This window comes from Ambystoma mexicanum, chromosome 11 (assembly GCF_040938575.1).
Source record: "Ambystoma mexicanum isolate Mex_15411 chromosome 11, UKY_AmexF1_1, whole genome shotgun sequence".
NCBI classification, from domain to species: domain Eukaryota; kingdom Metazoa; phylum Chordata; class Amphibia; order Caudata; family Ambystomatidae; genus Ambystoma; species Ambystoma mexicanum.
The window spans coordinates 1,321,719,327-1,321,746,620 of record NC_090934.1 but is presented as its reverse complement, the minus strand read 5'-3'; the positions used below and the strand labels follow the sequence as shown (position 1 = coordinate 1,321,746,620).

Sequence of the window (27,294 nt, the reverse complement as noted above, 5' to 3'; positions counted from 1 at the left end):
GTCCTAGCTCCCTAAAGGCACTCCTCTGAACCTACTGGCTTTGGCAGTACTTGGTCCCTCATAGGTTATAATTGTGGATACTATTATTGCTAGGATAAAAGTTTACCGGCCTCACTTTAGGAGATTGTAATTGTTTTACAAACTGTTGAAAGTATGTTCTAAATCTTAGTCTAACCTTTCCTTGTTTAAACAACTCAATAACTGAATTGGTAACTGAAAATAAGTGCTATACTGACCTTTATTGAAGTCACTGTGTGCTGGAAAATGTGTTAGCATAAGAAAAGTAATTACTAAGTTATATTGTCTTTTAATAACTGAATCCAAACTTTGATTGAATGTTACTAGTAGATAAAGATTCTTAAAGAATGCTTATTTAAACCTTTTTTTATATTATAAATATGACCTGCATTACTCACCGTAATAGCATTTCTGATGGTTGTATCTGCTTAGTTTCACATGCTGTGCATATGGCACGACATCCAGTGGTATTGCATCACGTCTTTCGGGGACCGAAAAGGGACGTCGGCATAGGCGTGCCTGTAACACTATCTCTATCGTGACGTGTAGTGTACCCAAAATCCCTCACGCACCAAGGTCCCTCCAATTGTATTTTTTCTGCCATGAGGGAGCCCAAAGCTATTATGAATGAGTACATGAAGAGAGAAAGTAGTAAGATGTCTTTGTTCCTTCCACCCCGAGCGGAGAGGCAGGGAGGGCGCAGGTGAATGTAAGCAGATACAACCATCAGAAATGGTATTACGGTGAGTAATGCATGTCTTCTGATGCTTGTTAATCTGCTTAGAATCAAATGCTGTGCAAAGACTAACGAGCAGTACCCTGAGTTGGGTTATGAGAATGAACAGTAGAGAAAAGATGTCTTAATACTTCTTGTCCCACCTGAGTCTCAAATCTAGAATGAGTGTCTAAGCAATAGTGTTTTGTAAAGATGTGTACAGAACTCCAGGTTGCTGCTTTGCAAATGGACTCTAGGGGAACATTTGCAATGAATGAATTATGGAAGCCCCAGTGCCCAGAGTAGAGTATGATCTATGCTTGAAGGGCAGTTCTCTCTTAGCAAGAGTATAACAAAGTGTGATGCATGTGACAATCTACCTTGAGGTAGCGGATTTAGAGACGGGATCTCCTTCTCTACCAGCTGCCACTGAAACGAAAAACTGGTTTGTTTCTCAGTGGTTTCGTTCTTTCCAGATAAAATATGACTGCCCTGCACACATCTAGTGTGCGTAGGCTTCTTCCAGCAATGCTAGTGGGATTCTGGAAAAAAGTGGGTAGTTCGATCGATTGGTTCACATGGAACTTCCAAGATGAATTTAGGCGCACATCTGGGATGAGGGCGCAGAACTACCTTATCCCTGTGTACTGTAACAAAAGGGTCTAGAACAGAAAGGGCCTGTAGTTCGCTAACCCTTCTAATAGAAGCACTAGCCACTAGGAAGGCCGTCTTGTAAGCAAGGTCTTTTAGACTTGCTTTATGCATTGGCTCAAAGGGAGATCCCATGAGTCTGGTTAAAACCACATTTAGATCCCATCCAGGAGCTGGGTGAGAAATGGGGGGATGGATTCTCTTAACCCCTTCCATAAAGGCCTTAATAACCAGTATTTTCCACCATGACACTTTCTGTTGTGACGTGGTGTAGGCTGAGAGAGCAGCAAGATGAACCTTTAGGGAATTGAATACCAGTCCTGCGTTTAACAAATGGGTTAGGTACAGCACAATGTGAGTGGGTGAGCAATAGATGGGATTGACGCCCTTGGTATTACACCAGATGACAAAGCGTTTCCATTTACTGGAATAGCAGTAGCGCATGTTAGGTTTCCTAGCTTCCCTGAGTATGTCCATGCATCTCTGAGGAAGGTGTAGGTGTCCAAACTCTGACCTCAGGAGCCATGCTGCTAAGTTCTGAGTTTGTGGGCATGGGTGTAGGGTCTCTCCCCCCCACCCCCTCCTGAGACAACATGTTGTACGGGCAGACTAGTTTTACTGGTGGGGAGAGGGACATTTCCATTAGATGAACGAACTAGGGTTGGCGGACCCACATGGGGGCCACCAATATCATGGTGACTGGTTCCTGGTGCACTATCTTGTTGGGTAGGGTAGTCAGTGGGCAACGGGGGGGCGTAGACAAATTTCCCCTCCATGTTTATCCAGTGTACGTTCCCCTTGGAGCGGTTCTGGGGGTACCTAGAGGCGTAGTCTTGGCATTGGGCATTCTCCTAAGTTGCGAACAGGTCGATCTCTGGGAAGCCCCATGCTGCGAAGACGTTGGAGACAATGTCTTCGTGCACACGCCATTCGAATTCTACGTGTAGTGGGAAATCTCTGCTGAGCATGTCTGCCAGAAGATTGAGTTCCCCTGGAACGTGTTGAGACAACAGAAACATCTTGTGTTTGAGAGCCCACATCCAAATGTTTTGGGACAGCTTGGCTAGCCCTGGAGAGAGTGTGTTTGTTTAGGTAATACATGGCTGTGGTGCTGTCAGAACCAGAACGGTCTTCCCTTGTAGTGGAGTCTGAAAAGCTTTTAGTGCTTTAAATACTGCTAATAGCTCTAGCAGATTTACATGGTTGGATGCTACTTGTGGGGACTACACTCCAGGCGCTGTCTGCTGAAGCAGGTGAGCCCCCCCACCCTGTGAGAGATGTGTCTGTCGTGAGAGCGGCTTCTACTGCAGGAGTGGTGAAGGTCATCCCCTTCAAGAGGTTTTCCCTCGACCACCACTGCAGAGAGAGAACGAGGACTGGCAAGACAACTACCAGATCTTCCCATTGTCCGCTGGCCTGACACCACTGGCTGTTGAGGCACTCTTGCAAGGGATGCATGCGCAGCTGCGCGTGAAGAACCAACTATAGGAAGGACGCCATCATACCTAGCAGCTGCATGACCTTGCGTACCGTCACCTCCCGACTGGCTTCATATTGAGGGATCTGAAAAAGTATGTTCTGAACCCTCTCGTTGAAGGGGAAGACAAGGCCGTCCATTGTCTGGATTAGAGCCCCCCAGAAATTGTTTTACTTGACTGGGGACTAGACTTGACTTCTTCTCGTTGATGGAGAATCCCAGACTGAACAGAATGTCTACGGTCTTCTGTGTGTTCAAAAAGCATGTGTCGTAAGAGTCCCCTGTTACGAGCCAGTCGTCGAGGTGAGGGTAAACCGGGACGGATAGTCTGTGCAGGTGTGCTGCCACTACTGCTCGGACCTTTGTAAACACCCTTGGCGGCGAGGCAACGCCGAAAGGGAGTACCTTGAATTGATAGTGTCTGTCCTCTATCATGAACCTTCGATATATTTCCTTAGGGCTGGCAACACTGCAATATGAAAGTATGCATCTTTCATGTCCAATGTTGCCATGTGGTCCCCCTGTTTCAACAGTGGGATCACTTCCTGTAGCGTTACCATACAAAACTTTTGTGGTTTTATAAATTTGTTCGCTGGATGCAGGTCTAGAACAGGGGGCATGGTGAGGTCCTTTTTGGGTACAAGGAAGTACACTGAATAAATACACTTGTTTACCTGAAAAATAGGGACGGCTTCTATGGCGTCCTTTCCCAGAAGTGCTTCCACCTCTTCAATCAGGATCTGCAGATGGTTCGGCGTGAGGTGTCGTTAACGTGGTGGTCGAGCGAATTCCACGCAGTACCCGTGGGCGATCATCTTTATGACCCACTGGTCTGAAGTTGTCCCCTCCCATGGCGCAAGGAAAGATGTTAATCGCCCCCCGACCGGGGTGTCATGGGCGTGGATCTGGATCCGTTGGTCATTTCTGACCAGAGGCTGCGGCTCCTCTGGAGTTGGGACCTCTGCCTTTGCCACGTCATTGACCCCTAGGTGGGTAGTTGGTAAGGCTTCCGGATGCTTGCCCAGGGTTCCAGCTTCCCGTATTGTAATTATTTTGACCTGAACGGGATTGGCATTGAAAGGAATGAGAACCGCCTCCCCTCTGGGTAGGAAGGCTTCTGTGTCATTTGTTGTAAGGACTTAAGTGTCTCATGCTCTTTCTTGGCCGTCTCCAGAGCATCGTCGACCGCTTTACCAAAGAGATTGGTCTCTTCTATGGGTTTGTTAATAAGAGCAGCCTGTGTTTCAGATTAAACCCAGAGTTACAGAGCCAAGCATGCCGCTTTAGTAGTGTGCCCTGGGCCAGGGACCTGTCTGCCGTCTCAGCAGGGTCCAGAGTGTTTTTATTTATACTTTGATTTACTTGCCCGCCCTCAGCCACAACGGTGAGTAGTCTGGACCTAGTGGGTTCAGGAACCTCCTGGAGACCTTGTACAAGGTTCCATTATGTGTCTGCGTAACTGGCAAGCAACGTAGTGTTATTTGCTATGCGTGCGGTGAACGCAGCTGCCGAGTTAACCTAAGGCGTACAACCTTTTAGAGTCCTTATCCGGAGGTGCCTCCCTCATAGCAAGTGGAACCCCTACCCGTTTCCGGGTGGTAGTCACTACCAAGGAGTCGTGGGTGGCGTGGACTTTAGTATATTGAGGGTGAGTAGCAGATGGCCAAAATAGTTTCTCAACTCTTGGATTCACTGCCCAGGTCTGTGCTGGTGTGACCAGGGAAGGGGCCAACCTTCTTTTAACAGAGTTCAGGAGAGGAATGGCTTGGCTTGAGGGGGGTTTCTCTTTGGAATGTCCTCCACAAAATCTTGTTCGTGAACCGCCTCTGGGATGGTGATCTTAAAGTGCTCTGCTGCCTTCCTTAAGATGGCACTGAAAGCCATTTGATCGTCCACAGGCGAGGCCTGGCGGGCCGGGGTGGTAGGAGGGGAGTCCAGGCATAGGACATCAGTGTCCTGATCTTGCCTAGGGAGCGCCCATGGCTTCGTCAACACTTGATGGGTTTCCTCCCAGTTGTCCAAGGCATCCGCCTGGTCATCAGAGTAGTGTTGTAGGAAGGAAGGGTCTTCATCTTCATCATAGATGTCTTGGCAAGTGTCCATCTGGATCACATCTTCATGGTGGACAGAAGCCGAAGGGTCTTGAGAGTCAAGATTTTCAGGGAAACGTGAAGTAAACACCAAAAGAGGGTCTTCACGAGCTCTCTTAGGGAAGGATGCTCTGAACTCGAGACAATCCTTTCTAGGCAGTCCCCCTTTGAACTTTTCCCTGGTCCACTTAGACGGACCAGCAGGGGCAAACGGTGGAAAAACGTTGTCTTCCTCTCGGCATGGCCTTTTGTTCCCAAGGGTGTTGGACGGTGGCTCCTGACTGTACTCGTAGATTTTGCAAGTACTGGGGTGCCGTGGCATGTCTTTAGAACTGTCTGCGAGACGCTGTTTCTTAGGCATCAGCCCAACCGCCGAAGTAATCCTCGCAAGACTGTCCTCAATCTCTGCCGATTCGGCATGAGTCAACGGGTCAGTGGTAGGTTTACCGCCAACTGGGACTTTTTCACCTGCAGAAAGGCTTGGAGGCCTAGGAGTAGGTTTCAGGCCTACCGGGGCGCCGTAGCGTCGGAAGATCGCGATTCGGCAAGTAAACCCGATTTAGAGGTAGCGCCCTTAACTTTGGAGTGCCCAGTTGCAAGATGATGCTGCGGATGCAGGGAAGGCTGTTGATCTACCAGATCAGAGGATTCCGTTGAAATTATCGGCGGTCCTGTGTGCACTTTCACCTTTTTAACGGAACCGTCGAAATCGGTGATGGGGTTGTGTGCTTAGTGTGTGGTTTCTGTACGCCCCTGTCGCTGGGTGTTGTCCGCAAAGCGAGACTTATGCCAGGCCTAGAGGGGTCGGAGATGGGCGTGACGGACCTAGAAGTGTCCGCCTCAAGGTCGATGACATTCGACACGGATATCTGGTCATCATCAGTGCCCCTGTCACTTTCGGCGGGTGCGGCGTGGGGGAAGAGGGTTGAGCCTGCGACGTGCCGTAAGCGGCCCACCGCTTTACACGGCGCTCCGTAAGGGTCTTAGGCCGAAGGAGTCTACAGGCCGCACACTGCTTCTCGTTGTGATCTAGGGGTAGACAAGAATTACACATATACTGTGCTAGTCTTTCCACGGGTACCTGACCCTACACTAGGGGCAGAACCTAAATGGTGTCCTTTCCATAGCGAAAGATATAGACAAAGATGACCAGACCTAGAGGGCAAAGAGGGGGAAAGACATAGCGTAAGATATGGCCACCCCAACCCCACTCTTCCTACTGTGTGGCCGGCCAGAGGGCCCGGCCACGTGGATGGCTCAGCCACCAGATTTAGGCACCGAAATCCACTGCCATAGAAACCTCCTGCAGTCTTCGTCAAAGTTCTTAATCACTGTTGAAGTGACTTATGGGGAAATAACTGCCAAAGTTGGTATAAAGATAAACAATGGGCCTCATTACACGGACGGCGGTGGACCAAGGTGCCATTAGCACCTTGGTCCATGCCGGTAAAATACTGGCACCGCCTTGGAGGAAAGGGGAATTACCGCCCTATTCCAAGGTTGGTGGGGCGGTAATTCCCCCTTCCCCCATTGCCCTTCCCCATTCCCATTTTTGCCCCATAGGGCATAATGGGAATGGGGAAGGTGCCAATTACGGCACCGAAAATTATAGTACCGTAATTAGCTCCCTGGTCCCTTTGCGGGTTGGTTTTTAACACCTGCAAAAAGCAGGCGTTAAAAGTCTCCCACCCGCAAAGGGACCTCGTAGTAAGGCGGTAAGGGTTAACGGTCACTGGCACCATTAACGGTGACCATTAACCCTTACCGCCGTCCGTGTAATGAGGCCCAATGTCTCTTATGTAAGAGCTCTGCTATAGGGCGACCAGTTATCTGGGCGGAAAAAAACAATCTGAGGGACCTCAGCGCGTGAGCGATTTTGGGTACACTACATGTCATGATAGGGCTAGTGTTACAGACACGCCGATGCTGACGTCCCCTTTCGGTCCCCGAAAGACAAGATGCAAAACTACGCAGTTACCACTGGATGTCAGACCATATGCACACTATGTGATGCTAAGCAGATTAACATGCATCAGAAATATTTATATATAACTTGAAGTGTGCAAGTGTTACCTGGCTACTTGTACTTACTGATTTCAATTGTACTGCTCTACAGCTCACATTACCCCTCTTAAGACAAGCCTGGCTGCTCAGTAACACTACCAACTTGTGTAGTACATGCCTATATTAAAAGGTGGGTTACCTAATACCAAGCAGAGAAGTCTTGTGTAGTCCTCACCAGTTGGACTACACTAATTCTTACTTAACAAGGAGGCCTGCAATAGCCCACTAATCTACTCAGAGGACCCCTGGACCTCAGAGATGTACTCACTGTACCAGTCATACAGGATTCAGTTTGGAAGAGGAAAGAGAACCCGGTGAGTACAGGGCTTCTTCCACAGGGCTGGTGACATGGTTTGGAAATCAGGGACTTTAAGAAGATGACCAAGAAGAAAAGGAAGACTAATCGATGCACCCAGAATGATGACCCACTGACCAGATGTTGAAGCAACAATAAGGTAGGAAGGAAGAGGAAGTAGAAATTAGACCAATTATGTGTGCAAGGTTATGCTAATGTATATTTGCAACGTATAAAAATCACAAACATTTACCATTAAACTATTCTATAAAAGTATTTCTCAATGTAATTTATTAATATGGACTGGTGGAGGAAAGACATGAAAGGTACCCATAGCATAACCTCACCTAAAGCCAATATGGACAACCAAATAACCTTTTTGGCCCACATCCCAACACACCACACCCCACCCCTCCACAAAACCAGAACACAACATGCCAAAAACCCATGATTATAACCTGGTTGATCTTGATCTTGACGGGGTACCCCACAAACTCACACTGGATACCAAAAGTAGCCATCCCAGAGTGTGGCCAGTCTAGATCTCCAAAAAGACCTATGAGGTTACACACAACACAGAGCCAGGTTTCTCCTCAGTTGCACTCATCAGCATTGCTGCAACAGCTACCTTGCTCTCCTCCCTCGATCTTTACTAACTTCCCAACCCATCTCATGAAGGTCCCCAAGTGCCAGGGGCCATGAAAATGGCAGACATCAGACTATATAAGATCAAATAACATAGCATTCATGGTGCAGTTGTCTATCCAGAGTATATTGGGGAGTAAGCAAGTTGTAGTAGTCCAAGCCATCTGGAAAAAAAATGAAAACAAAAAGTGGCAGTCTGAAGAATAGTCAGGGGAGGTGTCATTTCAAGCCTAGTTGGAACTTGAGGAAGTTCGCTCCTGACTTGGGGGTGAGCGAAGATGCTTTGAGAAGCATGGAGCCTCTTACATGAAGAATTCAAGATTCAAACTTTTTGCATCTGTGTAGGTGGGTGAGAGGAGGTCCTGCTCAGATGGCCTACGGCAGCTGGGTGGTGCAGTATGACTAAGGTTTGTGGCAGCGAGGAGCCTTTTCAACCCCCCCCTTAAATTGATTAATTGTGATCTGTTTCTAAGAGCCTATGAATGGCCATCAGTGCTGGCAGTGTTCCATTTAAAATTCTTATGCAGGGTGCAGCACCCTACCCATCTAAGGCAAGCACTATCGTAGAAGTCCAAATATGTTAACATTGGTGCATTTGCACTTTAAAGGGACGTCTTTGCAGACCAAAAGTATCTTTTGTCCTCCAAAAGGGTTTAGAAGTTGTAAAAAGCAGGCTGCTTGGTAGTACATGGCTTGGCAATAACAGGCTTAGAGAAGCAGAGGCCAGAAAGCCACCCATATCAGTGATTCAACACCGACAGTTATCTTCCAGAAGGTGATACTAAAAGATGTCTTCTACTTCCAAGGCGTTCTTTCCAAATAATCTACAAAGGAATGCACTCCGCCAACTAACTGCACCCCTTGCTTAATGTCTCATTGTGTAAAAATCAAGTTAAAGATCCAACATGCACAAAGCCATCAAAAAAACATTTAGGAATAATGTTTACCAGTAAGAAGACCACCATTTCATTACTTAGTCCAGGCTTACCTGAAGGTCAACTTGGTTCTGAACACGGCCTGGCCCTGGAGACCAGTTCCCTGTCTTATGAACAGATGGTTGTGATCCCCTTGTAGCGGAGCCTTGTAGACATCAAACACTTCATTACCCAAATGCAATGACATACTATGAAAAGAAAAAACATGAATGATTAGCCTGCTGTTAATAATCTGTAGTTGATCAGACTTTTGAATTTTTGTATGCGTTATCCCCATAATGACATCTATGTAATATGAAATACATATGAATGCATGGGGATTGATAAAGTGCAAGTTTAGCAACGGGTTTCTGTGCAGTTAGAGGGTGACAGAGGGCTTTCTTAGTCTTCCATCACGGCTTTGACAACATTTTGGCAGATAAAGGTGTCCCACGCTGCAAATGTGAATATACTGTTACATTATTGCTCATGAATGTATCAATTTATGGTAAATGTAAACATCATGAAACAAGCAGACAACAACCGCTCACCAACACCTGCTCGTTGGGTAAGATTTTCATAGTAATGATAAATCTTCCTGACCTGTGTCTACCCCAGAACTTTTTGCTCACAGAATCTTTCTTTTATGGGTGTCATTTTTAAGTCTCTCCACAGTGTCTTTTAAAAGTTATCCTCCGGCAACCTTTTGGCAATAAGTGCCTATTGTTGCTGTGTTGCCCTAGGGGCTCCCTTTTAACTTTCTCTGGTTAACCTGAGAACTACTGTTCCCAAGGGTAGAAAGGATATTTGGATCCCTTTCACATTTTATTAGTTAGGCAAGACCAGCACCCCCCCACCCTATGTGGAGTGCTGGGGAGATAGCATGTACCCCCATTCTCATTCTGATATAACATTTATGTTACCAGGACAAACGTACCTAAATGGCTGGTGGCAGTGAACCTTTTTATTAATTTGGTTCACCCTTACCGCAGACCATTTACACAGTAAAGGCACCCATGGGTGCTCATTTTACCAAAATGGCCCGGTCGTCTTTTTTCACATTTTTAGTGTTCCTTGTCTCTTGTTCCTTCACCTGACCTCCGGGGGCGGGAAATTCCTTTGTGTGATTTTCATCTTCGGCGTGCGTCCTGTGGACTACCCGCCCATGCTCCAGAGTGTCTGTGAAGGCAGGAAGCGATGGAGGAGTCCAAAATTCTGCAGCCCTTTGTCTTCCAGCTTGAGTGTGAGAATCCAGTTCAAACAGCGAGGCTGGCTGTCCTGAAAGGATTGCAAACCACCCCTCGTCCAAGTTTGAATGTTGCAAGGCTGTTTGATCGGCTTGGTTACTGCATAAAAGTCTGACCTTGGAAGCTGAAGAAGTAGTCGACCACTGGAACCAAAAATCAACGAGGAAGATGAAGAATTTGCGGCTGAGATTATTTGCAGCAACCGGAGAGCCTGCTGTGTAACCAGAGTCTGCTGTAGCCCTTCTTTTCAATCGACCTGGGGACTCCGAAATAAGTATTTTCAAAGACTTACTTTCCTTAGATACCGTTGTAATTATAACAAAGTTCCCCTCTTCCCAAAAATAATGTCGTTGGTTTCACCATTATTCCTGTGAGGATAATTGTACGAGTGTTCTCAATTGAGACTTGCTTACCCCCGACTTGCTGTTAGCCTGTTCCAAATCGGTCTGCTTAGGTCATACTTAACTTTTAGGTTGCTGGTAGCTCTTTACAAAAGTATATATAGGCTTTACTTAGCTTGAGTATAACTGTTATCCTAAAATAAGTTAAGAGTTATTGCTTCCCTTAGTCTGAACTGAAAAGCAACTGTAATTGAATATTACACCCAAAGGTCCAATTCCCCTAGAATAACTGTTATACAGAATAATAATTATGGGTGTTCTACTGTCCCTAGAAAAAGTGTTCCACTATTCCGAAATGTATATTGTCGAGTTGACTTACTATGTGATTTCTTGCGGAGCGTCACGGTACAGCTGTTACGGTGCACTACCCTGTATTACCGTAAATAATCCAAACATAACTATTGGTTTTGACCTCCCTAGAACTACGGTTAGGTGTTCCAAATTTGGTTATATGCTTTGGGCTGTGCACCTTCAAGCATAATGTGTTTTTATAATTGTGGTTATATATAATGTGATAGTACTCGTTTCCCCCAAGATTTATCTGGGCCTATTTGTATTTAAATAAACCATTTATTTTGTACAATACATAGTGTTACAGTGTTTCATTGGACCATTTGTATTACAATATCTTTGTACTGATTCTACAGTCCTCTCTCCCTCATAAGATAAGCCTGGCTGCTCCGCCTATGGACCCTGAACTAAGGTGGTACAGCCTTATACTAAGAGTGAAATCTTGTACTGCCTCAGTTGAATTGTTTTACTAAGCCCTTAGTTGGAAGTCAGAAAAACTGTCCGAACAGTGCACACAAAAATCTAAAGCATAAAGCCAATTTATACAGGATATTAAAACATTATATTAGACTGCAAAGTCCACTAGACCACATATCATTTGTTTCTATGCTGTGACTAAAGGAGATGTATCATTGGTAGTACTCCCAAAAAAATAGTTGTGCAGCCCGTACCTTCCTTATGCAGTGTCATATAATGGAGCATATATTGTGTATCCTACATTCAACTCGAAAGTTTAGAAAACAAATGTAAAAAATAAATAGTATAACATTTTATCAATAATGCACTGAAAGGGCCTTTCCTAAGTATGAGCTCTCAATCCTGTTTGGATCACGGATGGAGGCTGTAGGGATGGTGACACACAGGAACTCCGGCCAAGGGTTCCAGAAGAAGTTGTAGAGGAGGTCCCAAATAAAGCCTGCAAGCCAGTCGCCCATTTTGAAGTTCCAGGAACATTCACAGCGAAATATGTGACGTATGATGAGCAAATAAACCAGCAGAGAACCGCAGCAGGGCTCTGCTCAGTACCTATCAGACGAACAATACCTATTGAAGTACCAATAACCAGACAACCATGGGCAATAAAGTACCCTTTCAGAAAACCCTACCAGCAAATGAGACGAAATGAAGATTGTTTAAGTACTGTACAGGAAGAAACCAGAAAATCCTTAATGGAGGGCGAATGGTGACTTCACGAGGGCCCAGACTGACGTACAGATAGAAGATATGACGACCCAAGGATGACACAAAGGGACGAAACGCCTGAAACAAAGATATCGTGAACCTAAAAGGAGAAAACATTGTTTAAATACGAGAGAGCTTAAGCTGAAAGCATGATGAAGATACTCAACCACCTAACGCCTGTAGATATGCTTGAAACCGCAAGAAGCTAAAGAAAACAGTGCGGCTTGCTATGCTAAGTAGAGGAATAGAGCAGCAAGGGCCATTGTACATATTCTACCTCAAAACGAAGCACAATATTATGAGTGCGGGTCCACTTTGCATAAAAAGCAGAAACAACTCAGGTTCTTACAGGCCAAACGTAAGAAGTTTCATATTCTAGCATCAAGAGGAAAAAGGCCGAATCGAAACTCGGCAGAGACAGCTCGTGCCAGGGAAGCCGAGGTCACATAGATAGAAGCTGCAGACAGTAGCTACTTTTAATTGAAGCTAAGAACAGAATATCCTGCCTCTGAAGAATCGAGATAAGAAAGTGAATGCAGGTGGCAGGGTGAAACGAAAATCAAATGCACATATGGATATAAACAAGGCAAATCCATGGTGTACTAGCACATGACCAGCCAAGCGAAAGGAGGCACAGTTTCACACCTACGCCTGGCACCGGCCCAGACAGAGATATCAAAACTTTTCCAGACAAAGATGCAGTTTCGGGGCCAACCACAGTGAACTAATTGACACATAGCCTATAAAGTGATGACTGATTGTAGGAAGGCATGCTGAGCTAAGGGACGTCCTGCACCTGGTTGACCATTCTGCATGCTGCTAGGAAAAGTGGAGAGATATTATTATTATTATTATTATTATTAATAATAGTTATGCATGGGGTTGAAGCCAACCCAATTACAGTGGACCAAACAATCTAGGGTCCTATAGTTAGTAGAACCAATTCTAACGTCGTACATTTAGTGACGTTTACAGTAGTCATTTATGAAGGAAGGGCTTAGATGCCCACCTGACAGTATTTACTCAATCCCCTCACTCCATTACCATATACAGATATAGCACCTATATTAAAGTTACCTTTTCTCAACCAATAGAAATGCATGTTAACTTTTGAGTGTTACATGTCAGATTATGACGCGTTTTGAGTATAAAAGTTATGTTTTGTATGAAGTTTGAGGGAGTTGAAGTGAGACGGGCTGTCGCACTGCTGTCGATTTCCATGTTTCCCCGTTTTTTGTACTTGTCATTAAACGGATTCCCCTTTGCCAAACCATTGAGTTGTCCTTATTGATTGGTGTTGGAGTAAGAGACGCTGCACCTCCATCCATCTCGAGGTGCAGCTCTCTCATTTTAAAGTACTACAGAGCAAACCCCGACTATGGGCCGACCGGGGGTCTCTCTCGGTACACTTGGTAGCAAAGATCAGACGGTTTATCGACTATCGATTCTTGATTGAAATAAGACACCTATTGACCGTCGACAAAGTAACCCTAAGTCTTCAGCAATATCACAAGTCCTTTGCCATTCGGCCGAGTAGACCGTGAAGCTCCCCATAGACAATGGTAGTGTAAGCAAGAAAACTGCAGTCAGGGCCTGAAGGGACCCGCTTTCCCAACGCATCCTTTCCCATTCCTGCGGGCAGCTGATCGGGCGAAAAGCTGAAGAAGGCGGTACCAAAGACGGAGATCCCGAGGGTCCAGAGATGAACAATGTGAACGGTGAGTGAAACAAAAATGTAGTGCTTTGGCAAACAGTGCATGCCTTAGAACAAGTAAGGGGACAAGGTAACAGAGGGAGGAGGAAAAACAAAATATAGTCAGAAGTAGAGAAGACTATATATATAAAGGGGATAATTAATCGACAATAATGGAGGTTCCCGGGGTGGTCACCCGAGAAGAGAGTGGTTACAAGGGCAGACACCTGAGAAGTGAGAGGATTCGCCTTATTCCTATGCTAATATAGCGGCTAGAAGAAACGTGTACTCAGAGTCCCACATAATGGGGAACAAATAGACTACCACAACGTTTAAAGACGTTGTGAAAGGGGTTCATTTACACTCCATGAAGGGGTAATGATTAGAGGCAGAGGTATCTGTGTCCAGCTGGTGTCCGTCTAGTCTGTCAAGTCTCTGTCTTACATGTTTTCTGTCGTGACGTCACATGTGAAATTCTTTTTAAGAGAACTGATTAAAACATTTTGCGCGATTCAATAGCTGAGACGGAATCGCATATGAATTGGTGTTTTTGAGCAGATTGGTAATATAAAAATGTTTGTGAAAATTTGGATTGGAGCTTGCGTGTTGGGTGCTCGCTCGTATTGTCACAAGTTGTTTAAGCCACACGAAGGCATTTGCAAGTGTTATATAAGAGGAAAGGGAACAGATTTAAACATGGAAGACATAACTATTAGCACACTTATGCAAGCAATTGCCAAAACACGCACCCAAGCTAAAGAAGTATACCACCAAGTGGGTTAAAGGTACTGCCCATAAGATGTTTATACCGTTGCCACAAAATGGGTCTTTATCTAAAGCCGTTTTACAACATATGACGACTTATTTGCATGCCACATATACAGGCAAGAAGTTAGAAAAAGGCCTTGCTATGCTTGAATTGTGGAAAATGTACAAACACGTAAAGGAGGAAGAGCCGTCAACAGATTGGATACTTAATGTATGCACTGAGGGGGGTGAGACGCCTACCGCGCCACCTGCCCCACCCGAAACTAAAGATGAAGGTGATTATACCCGTTGAGGGAACTTAAAGCAGCCACGGGGTACAGCAACCTTGCATATGAGTCACCTACACATAGTGACGAAAATCAAGGGAAGGGTAAGGAAAATAATATTACCTCCACAGTCCCAAGGGACAAGGGGAGGCGCGATGATGAAAGTAAAGATCAGGCCCAGACAAGTGCTTCTCTCGACAAAGAAAGAGAAGGGAAGAAATGGAAAGGGAGCAGAGACAGAATTGATGAGATGGCATTCGTGAAAGACAAATGGATGGGAGGACATATTTTATTGAAATTCAATGGTAAAGGCATTGATGATGCAAGACGAAAGGATAGGTTAGATGAAACAGAGAGAAAGGGGAAAGAAAAGGAATTAAAAGACAAAAGGATAAGAAGGAAAGACAGACGAGAGCAGCTATATCGCGAGGAGCAAGAAAAACAGCTCGATCGCAACCCAAGAGAAGCCTACGATCAAGACAGAGAGAAACAGCAGAGGTTAAAAGGATACGTGAGAAAAGAATAAAAAGATGAAGAGATGAGGAAATACAAAGGGCAGATGAACGTAAAAATGAAAAGAGAAAGGAAGAAGATAGGGTCAGAGAAGAAGCAAGGAAGCGCAAAGAATTTGATGACGATATCGAACGTAAGCGAAGACAGAGCACGCGATCTTGAATATCTGGAAAGGGAAGTTAAAAAACCAGACCCAGTTGTAGTCTGGGAAGACATTGAAGAATTCTTTCCTGCACACAAATCAATACCAGGCACATCTAGGGCGAATATTGACGATGACTTCGACACCAGAAGCATCGAAGAAACGATCGATAAAATATATGATGAAATGGGGCTAGAACAAATACCCCAAGGGGAGGGGGAAGACGAGAACCTGGAGAGCCCTCAGCTGTATGACACTGAGGATGTCACCCGAAGTAGTGGGAATAAAGACCTATCCCTGGATAGGCTAGGAATAAGAGGATACAAGAAGTTGCATGAATTGGGAACACACAATATCCGACTCCGAAGGAGAGGAGCGCAAGGAAAGAGAAGGAGGGAGACAGAACGAAGGACGTCTCCCAGGAGAAAAAGGGATAAGATGGTCAGATACTAGCGAGTCTGCACCAAGGGCATCAGAGTCAGCCACGTGGTCTGAGACATGAAGTGTCTCATGGTCAGAGGGGGGTGTCTTCAACGCCCTATGTGGATAGGCTAAGGACATTGCCAGGTAGATGGCGATGCAGGAATGTTACCCCTGCTAAAGACCGGAACACAATGAGAGAAGAAAAAGAGGGCTATGCATTCCAATTTACGCTACTAGAGAAGGGGGGGAGTAAGACCACAATATATTCCATGGCCACACATGGATCGGGAAAACTTGAAGAACAAGCTTCCCATGCTGACATCGGGAGCTGGAAAATGTATACATGAGTTAGAAAAAATGACAGGGGGAAACACGTTAGCCATAGGAGACATCAAGGGTCTTCTCATTGCCATGCTTGGTGAGAGCAGACGATGTGTGGGCACGGGCAGGGTAGCCTGGTGTAACCACAATCAATACCGCACATGACGGAGCGCCATTTAACAATTGCAGAGCAGCAGTATGGAAAACGCTACAAGTACTTTACCCAGATACTTCCGATATGGGAGCCATAATGACTCAAAAAATGAAGGATTCTGAAGATCCGTTCATTTATATACAGAATTTCCAAGACGCATGGGTGCTCGAAACGCATGAATCTTGGATAAAATCAATACCTGGGTTTTACCATATATTGTGCCAAGGATTGCCAGAACCACTGCAGAAACAACTCAAGAAATTGGTAGGAGTTGAGGCTAAACCTTGGGCTGAAATACAGTTGACTATCGCACATTATTGTAGACTGCTGCAGAAAAAGAATCGCAAAAAAGGAGGCAACTCGGAAGGGTGAAGAAGCAAAACTGGTGCAGAAGAAACTACCAAAGTATGCTCTTGAAGGAGCCATTCTAACTAAAACAGCTGAACAAAGCATGCAGCAGGTGGCTAGTCCACAACAGAATAATCAGGGCAACGTAGGATTTTACCCACGGGGAAGGAACAAGTTACTTACCTGTAACTGTTCTCCAGCATGGGTCTGGCATGGATTCACATGCTCACGAATATTCCCCGGAGTCAGGCTGGGAATCCTCGGTACAGAAATAAATCAGTATCAGTTTCGTTTCTGATCTGTCTTTCCTAGTAGTAACCAATCACTGATCTCTGGGTCATACTGCCCACAGCCAAAGACTGCCCTCTCCCTAAACCCCGCCTCCGGCAGCCATCCTCAGATTTGGAAGCACGTAAAGTGGCAGTATGACCAAGTAAAGAGCCGCAGAGGGGAAGGCGGGAGGGTTCGCATGTGAATCCATGCCAGACCCATGCTGGAGAACAGTTACAGGTAAGTAACTTGTTCCTTCTTCAGCATGGGGTCTGGCATGGATTCACATGCTCATGAATATAAGATTACATAGCAGTACACACATGCACAACCACGCGAGGTGGCAAAAGGCTCAACGTTAAGCAATATATAAACTCAACATTAAGCAACTCTTACCTCCTCACCAGGCCCTTCAGGCGAACAGGTTGCGCAGCACTGCTTGGCCGACCCTGACTCCTCCCTGGAATCCCGATCGACGCAGTAGAATTTCGTGAAAGTGTGCACTGACCTCCACGTAGCAGCCCTGCAGATGTCCAGCAGGGGCACACCAGACAAGAACGCCGTGGTAGCAGTGATCGCTCTGGTCGAATGGGCTCTCGGACGGCCGGGCAGCCGTCGGTTTGCCAACCGGTGACAGTGCATGATACAGCCGGAGAGCCATCTGGAAATGGAAGCCTTCGAGAGAGCCTTCCCTTGATTCACAGGTCCAAAGTTCACAAAAAGCTGCGACGTCTTCCGAAAACTCTTCGTGCGGTCCACGTAGAACTTCAGCGCTCTAGCTACATCCAGCGAGTGCAAAGTCCTCTCGGCCGGCGACGAAGGCGACGGGAAGAAAACTGGCAACACCAAGGGCTCGTTGAGGTGGAAGTCCGACAGCACCTTGGGCATGAAGGAGGGGTGCATCCTGAGCACTACGCTCGTGTCGTGAAAAGTCAAGTATGGAGGCTTGCAAGATAGGGCCTGAATCTCTCCCACGTGCCGTGCGGAGGTGATGGCCACAAGAAAAGCTGTTTTCCACGATAGGAACTTCAACGGTGCCGTATGCATAGGCTAGAACGGGGTCCCCATGAGCCTAGTCAGCACCACGTTGAGCTCCCACGCCGGGGCTGGGGCCTTCACCGACGGGAACGAGCGGAATAGTCCCTTCATAAATTCCTTCACCAGGCGATGAGACCACAAGGACACCCGTCCTGTTGTCCTGGTGTATCTGGAGATGGCAGCCAGATGTAACTTGATGGAGGCGTGAGCTAGTCCAGCCTTGGCCAACGACAGTAGGTACGGCACTTGAGGGGCACTTGAGGGGCCGTAATCCGTAGAGGGTTAATCTTCTGTGCCCGGCACCAGACAGAGAACCTCTTCCATTTGTGTCCGTAACACTTGAGAGTTGAGGACGCCCTGGCCTTTGCAAGAACCTCTCTGCAGTTGGCCGGTATATCGTATCCCCCAAACTCTAGTGCCGCAGGAGCCAGGCCTGCAAGTTCAGCGACTTCGGGTCGTGATGAAGAATGGCGCCTCCCTCTCTGGAGAGAAGATCCGCGTCCACGGGCAGTTTGACTGGTGGGGACGCCGATAAGTCCAGAAGGTCCGGGACCAGATCTGTCTCGGCCATGCGACGAGGATCATCCTGCACCGGGGCCTCTTGAGCTGGTTGACGAGCCGGAGTAGCAGTGGCAATGGCGAGAAAGCAGAGGAACAGATTGTCCCAGGGGAACGAGAAAGCATTGCCCATGTTCCTCGGTTGGGGGAACCTGCTGGCGAACATCTGGCACTTGGAGTTTGTCGCCGTCGCGAAGAGATCGACCTGGGGTATGCCCCACAGCCTGAAGAGTCGATCCACTTGATCCTGGCGTAGCTCCCACTCGTGGCACGAGCGCAGCTCCCTGCTGAGTGAGTCGGCGATGGTGTTCTTTATCCCTGCCAGATGAAAAGGTACCAGAAACATCCCCTGGTCGACAGCCCAGTGCCACAGATCCTGGGATTACTTGGACAGGGCTGGTGATCTGGTTCCACCCCGCTTCCTGATGTAGAACATTTTGGTTGTGTTGTCGGTGAAGATCCTCACCACCTTGCCCTTGAGGGACGGAAGAAAGGACCCGAGGGCCCAAAACACTGCGCGGAGCTCCAAAATGTTGCTATGAAGCTGTTTTTCATCCAGGAGCCAAAGGCCTCTCGCATGGAGATTTCCGTTATGCACTCCCCACCCTTCCAGGGAGGCATCCGCCATCGCCGTTACCTGGTGAGCTGGGGTCTGAAAGTCTGGCCCGGCCGTCAGATGAGTGCGGGTGCCCCACCACTGGATCGCTTGTCGGAAGGTCTCGTTGAGCGGTATTCTGTCCTCGAAGCTGCCCGTCGCCTGGAACCAGCGTGCGTCGAGGAACTCTTGCAGTGGACGCATTCGAAGTCTGCAGAGGTGTACCAGATAGATGCAGGAGGACATCATCCTGAGAAGGGATTTGATGGATCTAACCCTGGCTACGTCCGTGGCTAGCAGGCGTTGCACCTTGCCCAGGATGGCTTTCGTCGGACGGCGACGCCAGCCGTGCCACTGTGTCGAGCTTGGCTCCCAGAAACAGGGCGACCTGCGAAGGGACCAGGTGGGATTTGGGGAAGTTGATGAGAACCCCAGGTCCGCGAGTAGCTGGATGGTCTTCGCTGTGTGTTCTACGGCAAGCTCCCTATTCCTTGCTCGGATGAGCCAGTCCTCCAGGTAGGGATAGACGTGGATCCCTTGCAGGCATAGCCACACCGCCACTGGTGCTAGGCACTTGGTGAATACCCTGGGTGCCGACTTTAATCCGAACGGGAGGGCCTTGAACTGGCAGTGCCGTCCTTGGACCACGAACCTGAGGAACTTCCGGTGTCCTTTTAGAATGGGGATGTGGAAGTAGGCATCCTCCAAGTCCAACGACGACAGGAAATCGTTCTCCTCCAGCTGTCCCAGCACGTGCGGGAGGGTGACCATCCAGAACTTCTGAGTCTTGATGCACTTGTTCAGTCGCCGCAGGTCCAGGATGGGACGCCAACCTCCTGTCTTCTTCTTAACGAGAAAGTATCTTGAGTAGACCCCGGAGCCCCGAAGTCTCTTTGGGACGAGCTCGATGGCACCTTTCTTGAGCATCGCCCTTACCTCCAGCAGCAGCTGGGGTACGTTTTCCTTCATGGCCATGGGTGGCACGCGAAGGCACTTCTTTAGAAACTCGATGGTGCCCTTGGGCCAGGGTATCCAGCACCCAACGGTCGGTGGAGATGGACTCCCACACGCTGACGAACTTCGCCAGCCGGCCTCCCACCGGGGTGCTTCGGTGGGGGCCCCGACGCCATGGTCGGTTCAGTCCTGTTTCGAGGCCGCCTTGAACTCCCTGGCGACGACGGCGGAAACCTCCAGACTTGCCCCGTCCTCTATAGGCCTCCTGTGACGAGGAATGGGCCGCCTTGACGGTAGGTAGAGGAGCCGTTGCCGGAACCTTTGGAGGCCACTTGCTTGCCTCCGTTGTTCCGAAAGGACGGCTGTCGTTGCTGGAGAACTCCCAGGGACCGGGCTGTCTCCGTGTCCATTTTGATGGCTTGCAGGTACTCATCGACTGTCTTCCCAAACAGGTTGTTCCCGTCGAAGGGCATGTCCAACACTTTGGCTTGTACGTCCTGGCAGAAATCCGTCACCTTCAGCCATCCGCGCCGTCTGAGGCAAACACCGTTGCCCAACTGGCGGAAACCGGTGTCAGCGATGTCCGTTGCCACCGTTCTGCCGTGGTCTTCTTGCAGGATTTCCAGGGCTTCTGCCCTCTTGTCGTCCGGCAGGAAGTCCAACAAGGGAGCGATTTTATACCAAAGTTCCCTGTCGTAACGGGCAACGATAGCCAGGGCGTTGGCCGCCTTAATCGTCGCCGCCAACGTGATGACTCGTCGTCCCATCGAGTCGAGCTTCTTTCCCTCACCGTGCGGCAGTGAAGTCGATGTCGATGCCCCCCCGCCTTCTTCCTGGCCGCCGCCGAGACGACTGAATCTGGGGTCGGCTGTGTTCTAAGGCATAGAGGAGCCGCGTCGGGGACCAGGTACTTTTCGGATCTGTCCCATTTTGCCCGCGTCGTGGACTGGTTCTTGAGGAGGGAGAGCCCCTCGTCCCAGATGTCATCCAGTAGAGGTACCGCGAGGACCGTCTTCCTCTTGGTCTCTCGACGTTGATAGAGGAACCCCTCCTTTTCTTCGGGGCAGAGCTGGAAGAGCTCGGATGCCCTGGAGATCATCGCATGGAATGATCCTATCTCATCGGGCGGTGAAGCCCGGGGAGGGCGGGGGGGCCGACGGGAGGTCTACCCCGCCGTCGCCGCCGCCCTCGTCGTCCATGCCCGTCGTGGCCGTGTTTGTGTCATCCCCGCGGACCGGGGAGGAGGGTTGAGCAGGCCTCGAGGCCTGGAAGGGTGCAGGAGGATGTGTTCTTCTCCTCTTGGGTGGTGGACTTCCCCGACAGCCCTGCCCCTGGCTCCTCCGTCGGGCCTGGTTCCAGCTCCCCCATTGGAGGTAAAGGCAATCTAGTCCTTATTTCAGAGCATAAGGATTGAATTGCCATCAAAATGGCCGCCGAGTTGTCCTGCGGCACTGGCTGCGACGGGCGCGACGGTTGGTCTGGGGGTCCCATCGGCGCCGCCATCTCTTCCGTCGTCCCCCTCGTCGGGATGCCTCTCGACGAGCTGGTCCGCCTCCATGCCCGCGTCGTGGCTCTCAGGGGCTTCGACAAGTTCCTCCTTGGAGGTTGTGTCTGAATCCATGACGGCCACTGCCCCCCCTCTTTCTCCACCAGGGCTTTCGTGGGGGTTCCTTCAATGGGCTTGAAAGATGCCTCCCTCCGAGGTGGCAGGGAGACTCTTGGCCCCGAGGCTGCTACCACAGGTGTAACCTCCGCAGCCTGCACCAGGGTTGCCGCAACCTCCTCGATAGAGGCCTTGGCTGGGTGAATCAAGGCCTTAGCCACCGACTACGTGCTTGTGGCCTTCACTTTGGGGGAGTGCTCCCCGCCTGGCTCCCCCTCAGCCGAAATCTTCGAGATCGACCGGGGCCTCTCCAGAAGCTTAGCCGGGTTCTCGGATTTCCTCTTACCCGAGCCAGAGCGTTGGCTCGTGGTCGATGGCGCCGGGGAGGATGCACCCGGCCTGGCAGCCGAGGAGCCCGACCGTTCGGCACTCCCGGTGCCCGCGGACTCGTGGTGCTTAGCCTTCTGTTGGGCCCCCGTCGCCGGGGCACCCTCACAGGACTTAGAAGAGCACTCAGATTTCTTCTTTCTCTTCTCACCTGACGGGCTCTTTCCTTCCAGCCAGTTGGCGGTCCCTCATGGTCCGCTCCGACATGTCCCCGTAAAACACACAGTCCTCCTCCACGTGCATTTTGTCCTTGTGAAGACAGTAGAGGCATAAGGAATGCTCGTCTTCCTTGAACACGTTCTGCAGCTGGCATTCAAGGCAGGCCCTGAACAGCTTCCCGGGCGTCAAGCTCCCTTTCTCCTGGGCCATGTCCGGGGTAGGCCTCAGAAACTTCTGGAATCCTCCAAAAGTTCAACGAAATCTTCACCCTTGGGGGGTGCAGAAACTTCCGAAACGGGTCCCCGTTGATCGGATGTAAAGACGGTGGAGCTTGAGGCTCAATTTAACCGAAAAATTAGAAATTCTCTTTGAAAAAGTGTGAAAACACAGCAAAAGCTCGAGAGCTAAGCACGAGAACTCCCAACAGTTGAACGTGCGGTAAAAATCTGAGGATGGCTGCCGGAGGCGGGACTTAGGGAGAGGGCAGTCATTGGCTGTGGGCAGTATGACCCAGAGATCAGTGATTGGTTACTACTAGGAAAGACAGATCAGAATCGAAACTGATACTGATTTTTTTTGTACCGAGGATTCCCAGCCTGACGACAGGGAATATTCATGAGCATGTGAATCCATGCCAGACCCCATGCTGGAGAAAAGGATTTAGGGGAAGAGGATGGCAGAGCAGTCAGGGAGGCTTTCAAAACATGCAAAATGGAAACCCAGATATGTCAAATGGGCAAATAGTCCAACCAGCGCCAGTATATTGGCTGTGTGGAATGACAGGGCACTTGGCGCGCACATGCAGAAATTAAGGCATGATGCAGAACGGCCAAGGGATGGGAGCAGGCATAACGAGTCCACCTGCTTGTACAACAGGGCGTTGCACAGAATCACACGGTACAATAAGCACCAGGAGCACAGCACGGAGTGCAACCTCAGAGCATGGGCAGTTTTCCGCAAGGACAAATCCAACAGACACCGTTGCAAGTGTCACAGGCAATGAGCACAGGGCAGACCTAGAACCCTGGAAAGGAAGCAACAATGGGAATGGGGAAAATCTACAAGTGCACAGTGGGCCAAACTTGTATATGAACTAGGACAGTTCACTGGGAATCCTGATGTGCTCTATCCTATCAGTGACACCAGACCCTCATATGGAACATAGGGTGGATGTTGTTATAGGGGGCAAAGGTTATTCCTTCCTAGTAGACACAGGTGCAACACGCTTGTGCATACATAAAGGCATGTTTTCCTTGTCCGGCGAGGCCATAGATACTCCGTTTCACAGGAGCTCACAGTCGAGTTCCCTTTACAAACGCACTCCCAGTCTCCATAGGAGAATGCGAAATGAATGTACCCTTATCATATTTTCGTCAGACCCCAGTAAATATTTTGGGTCGAGACCTAATGACAAAGTTGAACATGACAATTTCGTTCACGGAGGAGGGCATAGTCTGCTCAACTCCAGGAATGCACTATTCAAATGTATGTGAAATAATTAGAGCATACTCTGGACACATAGCCATGAGGGCCATACCATTAGAGCCAGAAATATTCGCATATGGCATGCGTGTGCTTATGGCGGGATTGCCAGGCCTTGCAAATAAAGTAACGAGAACCCCTGATGAATTTTTATTCAGACCAAGAATACCTATGCATGAGGAGCAGGGACAAGCATTTCCCTTAATAATACACGCAGCTGTAGTGCGAGGGAAAGTGGTTTTGGTTAACGGTTACGCGATTTTCGCCATCGAAGGATATCGAGTGACTGACGTCACTGATGATGACCTGTTTGAAGAACAAGCAGAAATGGTAGAAGTAAGCCTCACCTTTCTGGTAAAGATGATCAAAAGAGAGGTACCTCAGAGAATGATGTTGGCACTAAAACGTCCTGAATATTTTGATGACGATATAGCTAAAGTGCCCATCTCAGTGTGGACTACTGGACCCTATGACGTGGATCTCCTGAAGGGGGTGGGAGAAGTAAGAATTAAATTGAAACCAGGAGCAATCCTACCAAGAGCCCGACAATATCCCATGTCCAGAGGGGCAAATGAAGGGATTTCTAAGACAATTTCTGCCATGATGAACCAGAGCATCTTAGAGACGTCCGAGTCACCATGTAATACGTCAGTTTATCCCGTCAAGAAATCAAAGGGGCGGGTCTTGGAGGCTAATTCAAGATCTTGGACCGATAAACGATATTGTTGAGGCCGCGTTCCCTTTAGTCCCTAACCACTCTACAATTCTATGTAATATACTCGTTGAGGCAAAATATTTCACGGTGATTGACTTGAAAAATGCATTTTTCTCAATCCCATTGCACCCTGACTCACAAGATTGTATGTCATTCACGTTCAAACAAATGCGTCTGAAAAGCACGAGGCTGCCACAAGGGTACTGAGAGTCTCCATCTATTTTCAACAGAGTCCTCAGATGGATTTGAGCAATATTATATTAGAAAGTGTCATCTTACAATATGTGGATGACATCCTAATTTGCAGCACCACAAAATCAGTGCAGGCACGATTCTATTCAGCTATTGACTATATTGGCTGAGAAAGGATATAAAGTTGATAAGAAAAAGTTACAATATTGTCAACAAGAAGTGCTGTACATAGGCCAGTTGATCTCACATGATGGAAAGAAAGTGACCCCAGAAAGGGCTGAAGCCATATTGAACACGGCTAAGCCACACACAAAGCAAATGCAGAGCTTTCTAGGCCTATGCAACTATGTTAGAGCACAGGTTTTCGATTATAGCTCTTATACTAAGCCTTTACTTCAGGCCCTAAAGAAGGCCCAAGTGACGAAAGAAAATACTGAATGGTCTGAAGCCATGAAGGAAGGGTTTACTGAACTCAAGAGAGCAATTTGTACAGCTCCAGTTCTCGGAATTCCCAATTATGCCGAGGAATTTTACCCGTTTTCACACACAAATGGCAGCGTCATGACGGCAGCGCTCGCTCAAAGAACCTCCTTGGGGTACAAACCCCTAGCATACTACAGTGGGAATCTGGACCCAGTAATGAGAGGCCAGTTTAGCTGCCGCAGCGTTTGCCATAGAGAAGGCTACAACCATTGTGATGGGATGCCCCATGACGACGTACGTCGAGCACTCACTATTTGCCATTTTAGAGAAACCTAAGGGCACATTGACATCACAGAGAGCTTCTGCTTATGAAGTGATCATATCAAACCCATTGATCAAAATAGTCTGATGTAAGATAGTAAATCCAGCCATGTTCATTGCAGAACCAATCACTGAGGGAGAGCCGATACACGACTGCGAAGAATTCTATGATGAAATTCCCAGGGTGAAAGAAAATGCCTTGGCAGGTGGAGAGATCGTCTTTATTTACTGGTCATCGAGGATCGAATAGAGTGATGGGCAAAGATACACAGGCGTGGCTGTGAAAGCACACAGCAAATGGAGAGTTTCAAGTGCTTCTTAGTGCACAAATGCCATCTCATTATTCAGCACAGGCTGCAGAATTATTAGCGTAGATACTCGCCATTGAGAATCACGCAGACCAGAAAGTAACAGTGTACAGTGACTCCGCCTATGTGACGTCGACGTGCACGCAGGCTTAGCACGTTGGAAAAGGAGGGGCTACCTCCAAGCAGACGGCACACCAGTGCAGCACGCAGCCTTATTGGACATGCTGATTAAGCACTACAGCTCCCAGTGGGCATAGCGGTCATGAAATGCGCCTCCCACACCAAGGGGACAGATTTGATCTTACGCGGGAACCAAGCAGCAGACACGGAAACCAAGCGTATGGAATCCAAAAATTAGACGATTATGGAAGTGTAAATGGTGCGCACAAATTAAAGGATGATGGTTGCTCGAGCAACTTCCGAAGCCTAGAACGATCTAGGGCAAACCAATTAATGGAGCTCCAAGGGGAAGCACCGCAGGAAGAGAAAAACCTTTGGAAACGTCGAGGGTGTTCCTTAAACCCCTCCGACAGCTTGTGGCGACAAGATAGCACTAGTAAACCAGTAATGCATGTAGCCCTATTAAAAATAGCGCTGGAGCAATTACATTACCCGGCGCACATGACAAAAGAGAATCCAGCAGCAACGCTCGCGGAAGACTGGTTCATACCGAATCTAGCAGAGCATGTTGCATTTTTTATGGTGAACTGCATAATCTCACAGCAATTTACCGCTGTTAAAAGTAATAAGAGGAGTCATCCCCAGGCCATATGGGCCTTTCCAGCACTTGCATGTCAATTACGTTGACATAATTCAAGTTTGCAACGGGTATAGATACTTAATTGTTGTGGTGTGCCCATTCTCTAGATGGATAGAAGCAGGTACATGTACACACCAGACTCTACCTGTGCGGCCACATTTTTAGTGAGAAGTGTTTCCCAGGTGGGGCATGTGTGAAGTCATGAGATCAGATAATGGGGCCCACTTTGTTAATACAGTGTTTGACAGATTAGCTTGCTGCTTGGTATAAAGCACAAGTTGTCATCGGCGTATCATCCGGAAGGTAATGATAAGATAGTTTATTTATATAGGGCCTATACACAATGTGTTTCAAAGCGCTTCAAGGCAAGGGAGGGAACAAGGGAAAATACAACCACATTCTTACAGGCCATGAACAGTAAGGATGTGAAACTATCGTACTCGGCCTGACGACATTTCAAATAGTGCCTGAGGGGTGGTGGGGAGGAAAAAAACAGTAATGGGAGGGTGGAGGAAACAGACGAGGTTGCTATCATATTAGGTCCAGGGACAATTCTGATAGAGTAAGTGCATAGAAGAAAGTAAGGGGAGGAGATAGGAAAAGGGGGAAGGGAAAGGAGGAGAGAACAGAGAGTAAGCAGTCAAAAAGAGTGGAGAACGAATACAATTAGAGAAGTCAGTAGTAACACATAATGTTGCAAGCCAGGATACAAGATGAAGATGGGAACAGCATGATTCAGGGCCACCATGAGTACAAGATGCAAAGGAAGTCCAGCATGAGAGTTGAGAAAGAGTGACGCACCGTGAATGAAGTCCATAAAAGTCAAATCCAGCATTGGCCACAAGACGGTGATGGTGAAGGAAGGCACCAGGTGGGCGGGGCCTAGGCCAGGTGACCTAGATCCACTTGCA

General features: G+C 48.2%; 1 protein-coding gene across 1 annotated transcript in view; it reads right to left on the bottom strand.

Annotated features, from left to right (window-relative positions):
• The window catches only part of LEO1 (LEO1 homolog, Paf1/RNA polymerase II complex component), an 892,878-nt gene that overhangs the window by 182,438 nt on the left and 683,146 nt on the right, over positions 1-27,294 (bottom strand). Inside the window, exon 8 of the mRNA XM_069624834.1 lies at positions 8,944-9,078. Coding sequence (XP_069480935.1) covers positions 8,944-9,078 — 135 coding nt within the window. The remainder of the gene's footprint in view (positions 1-8,943; positions 9,079-27,294) is intronic.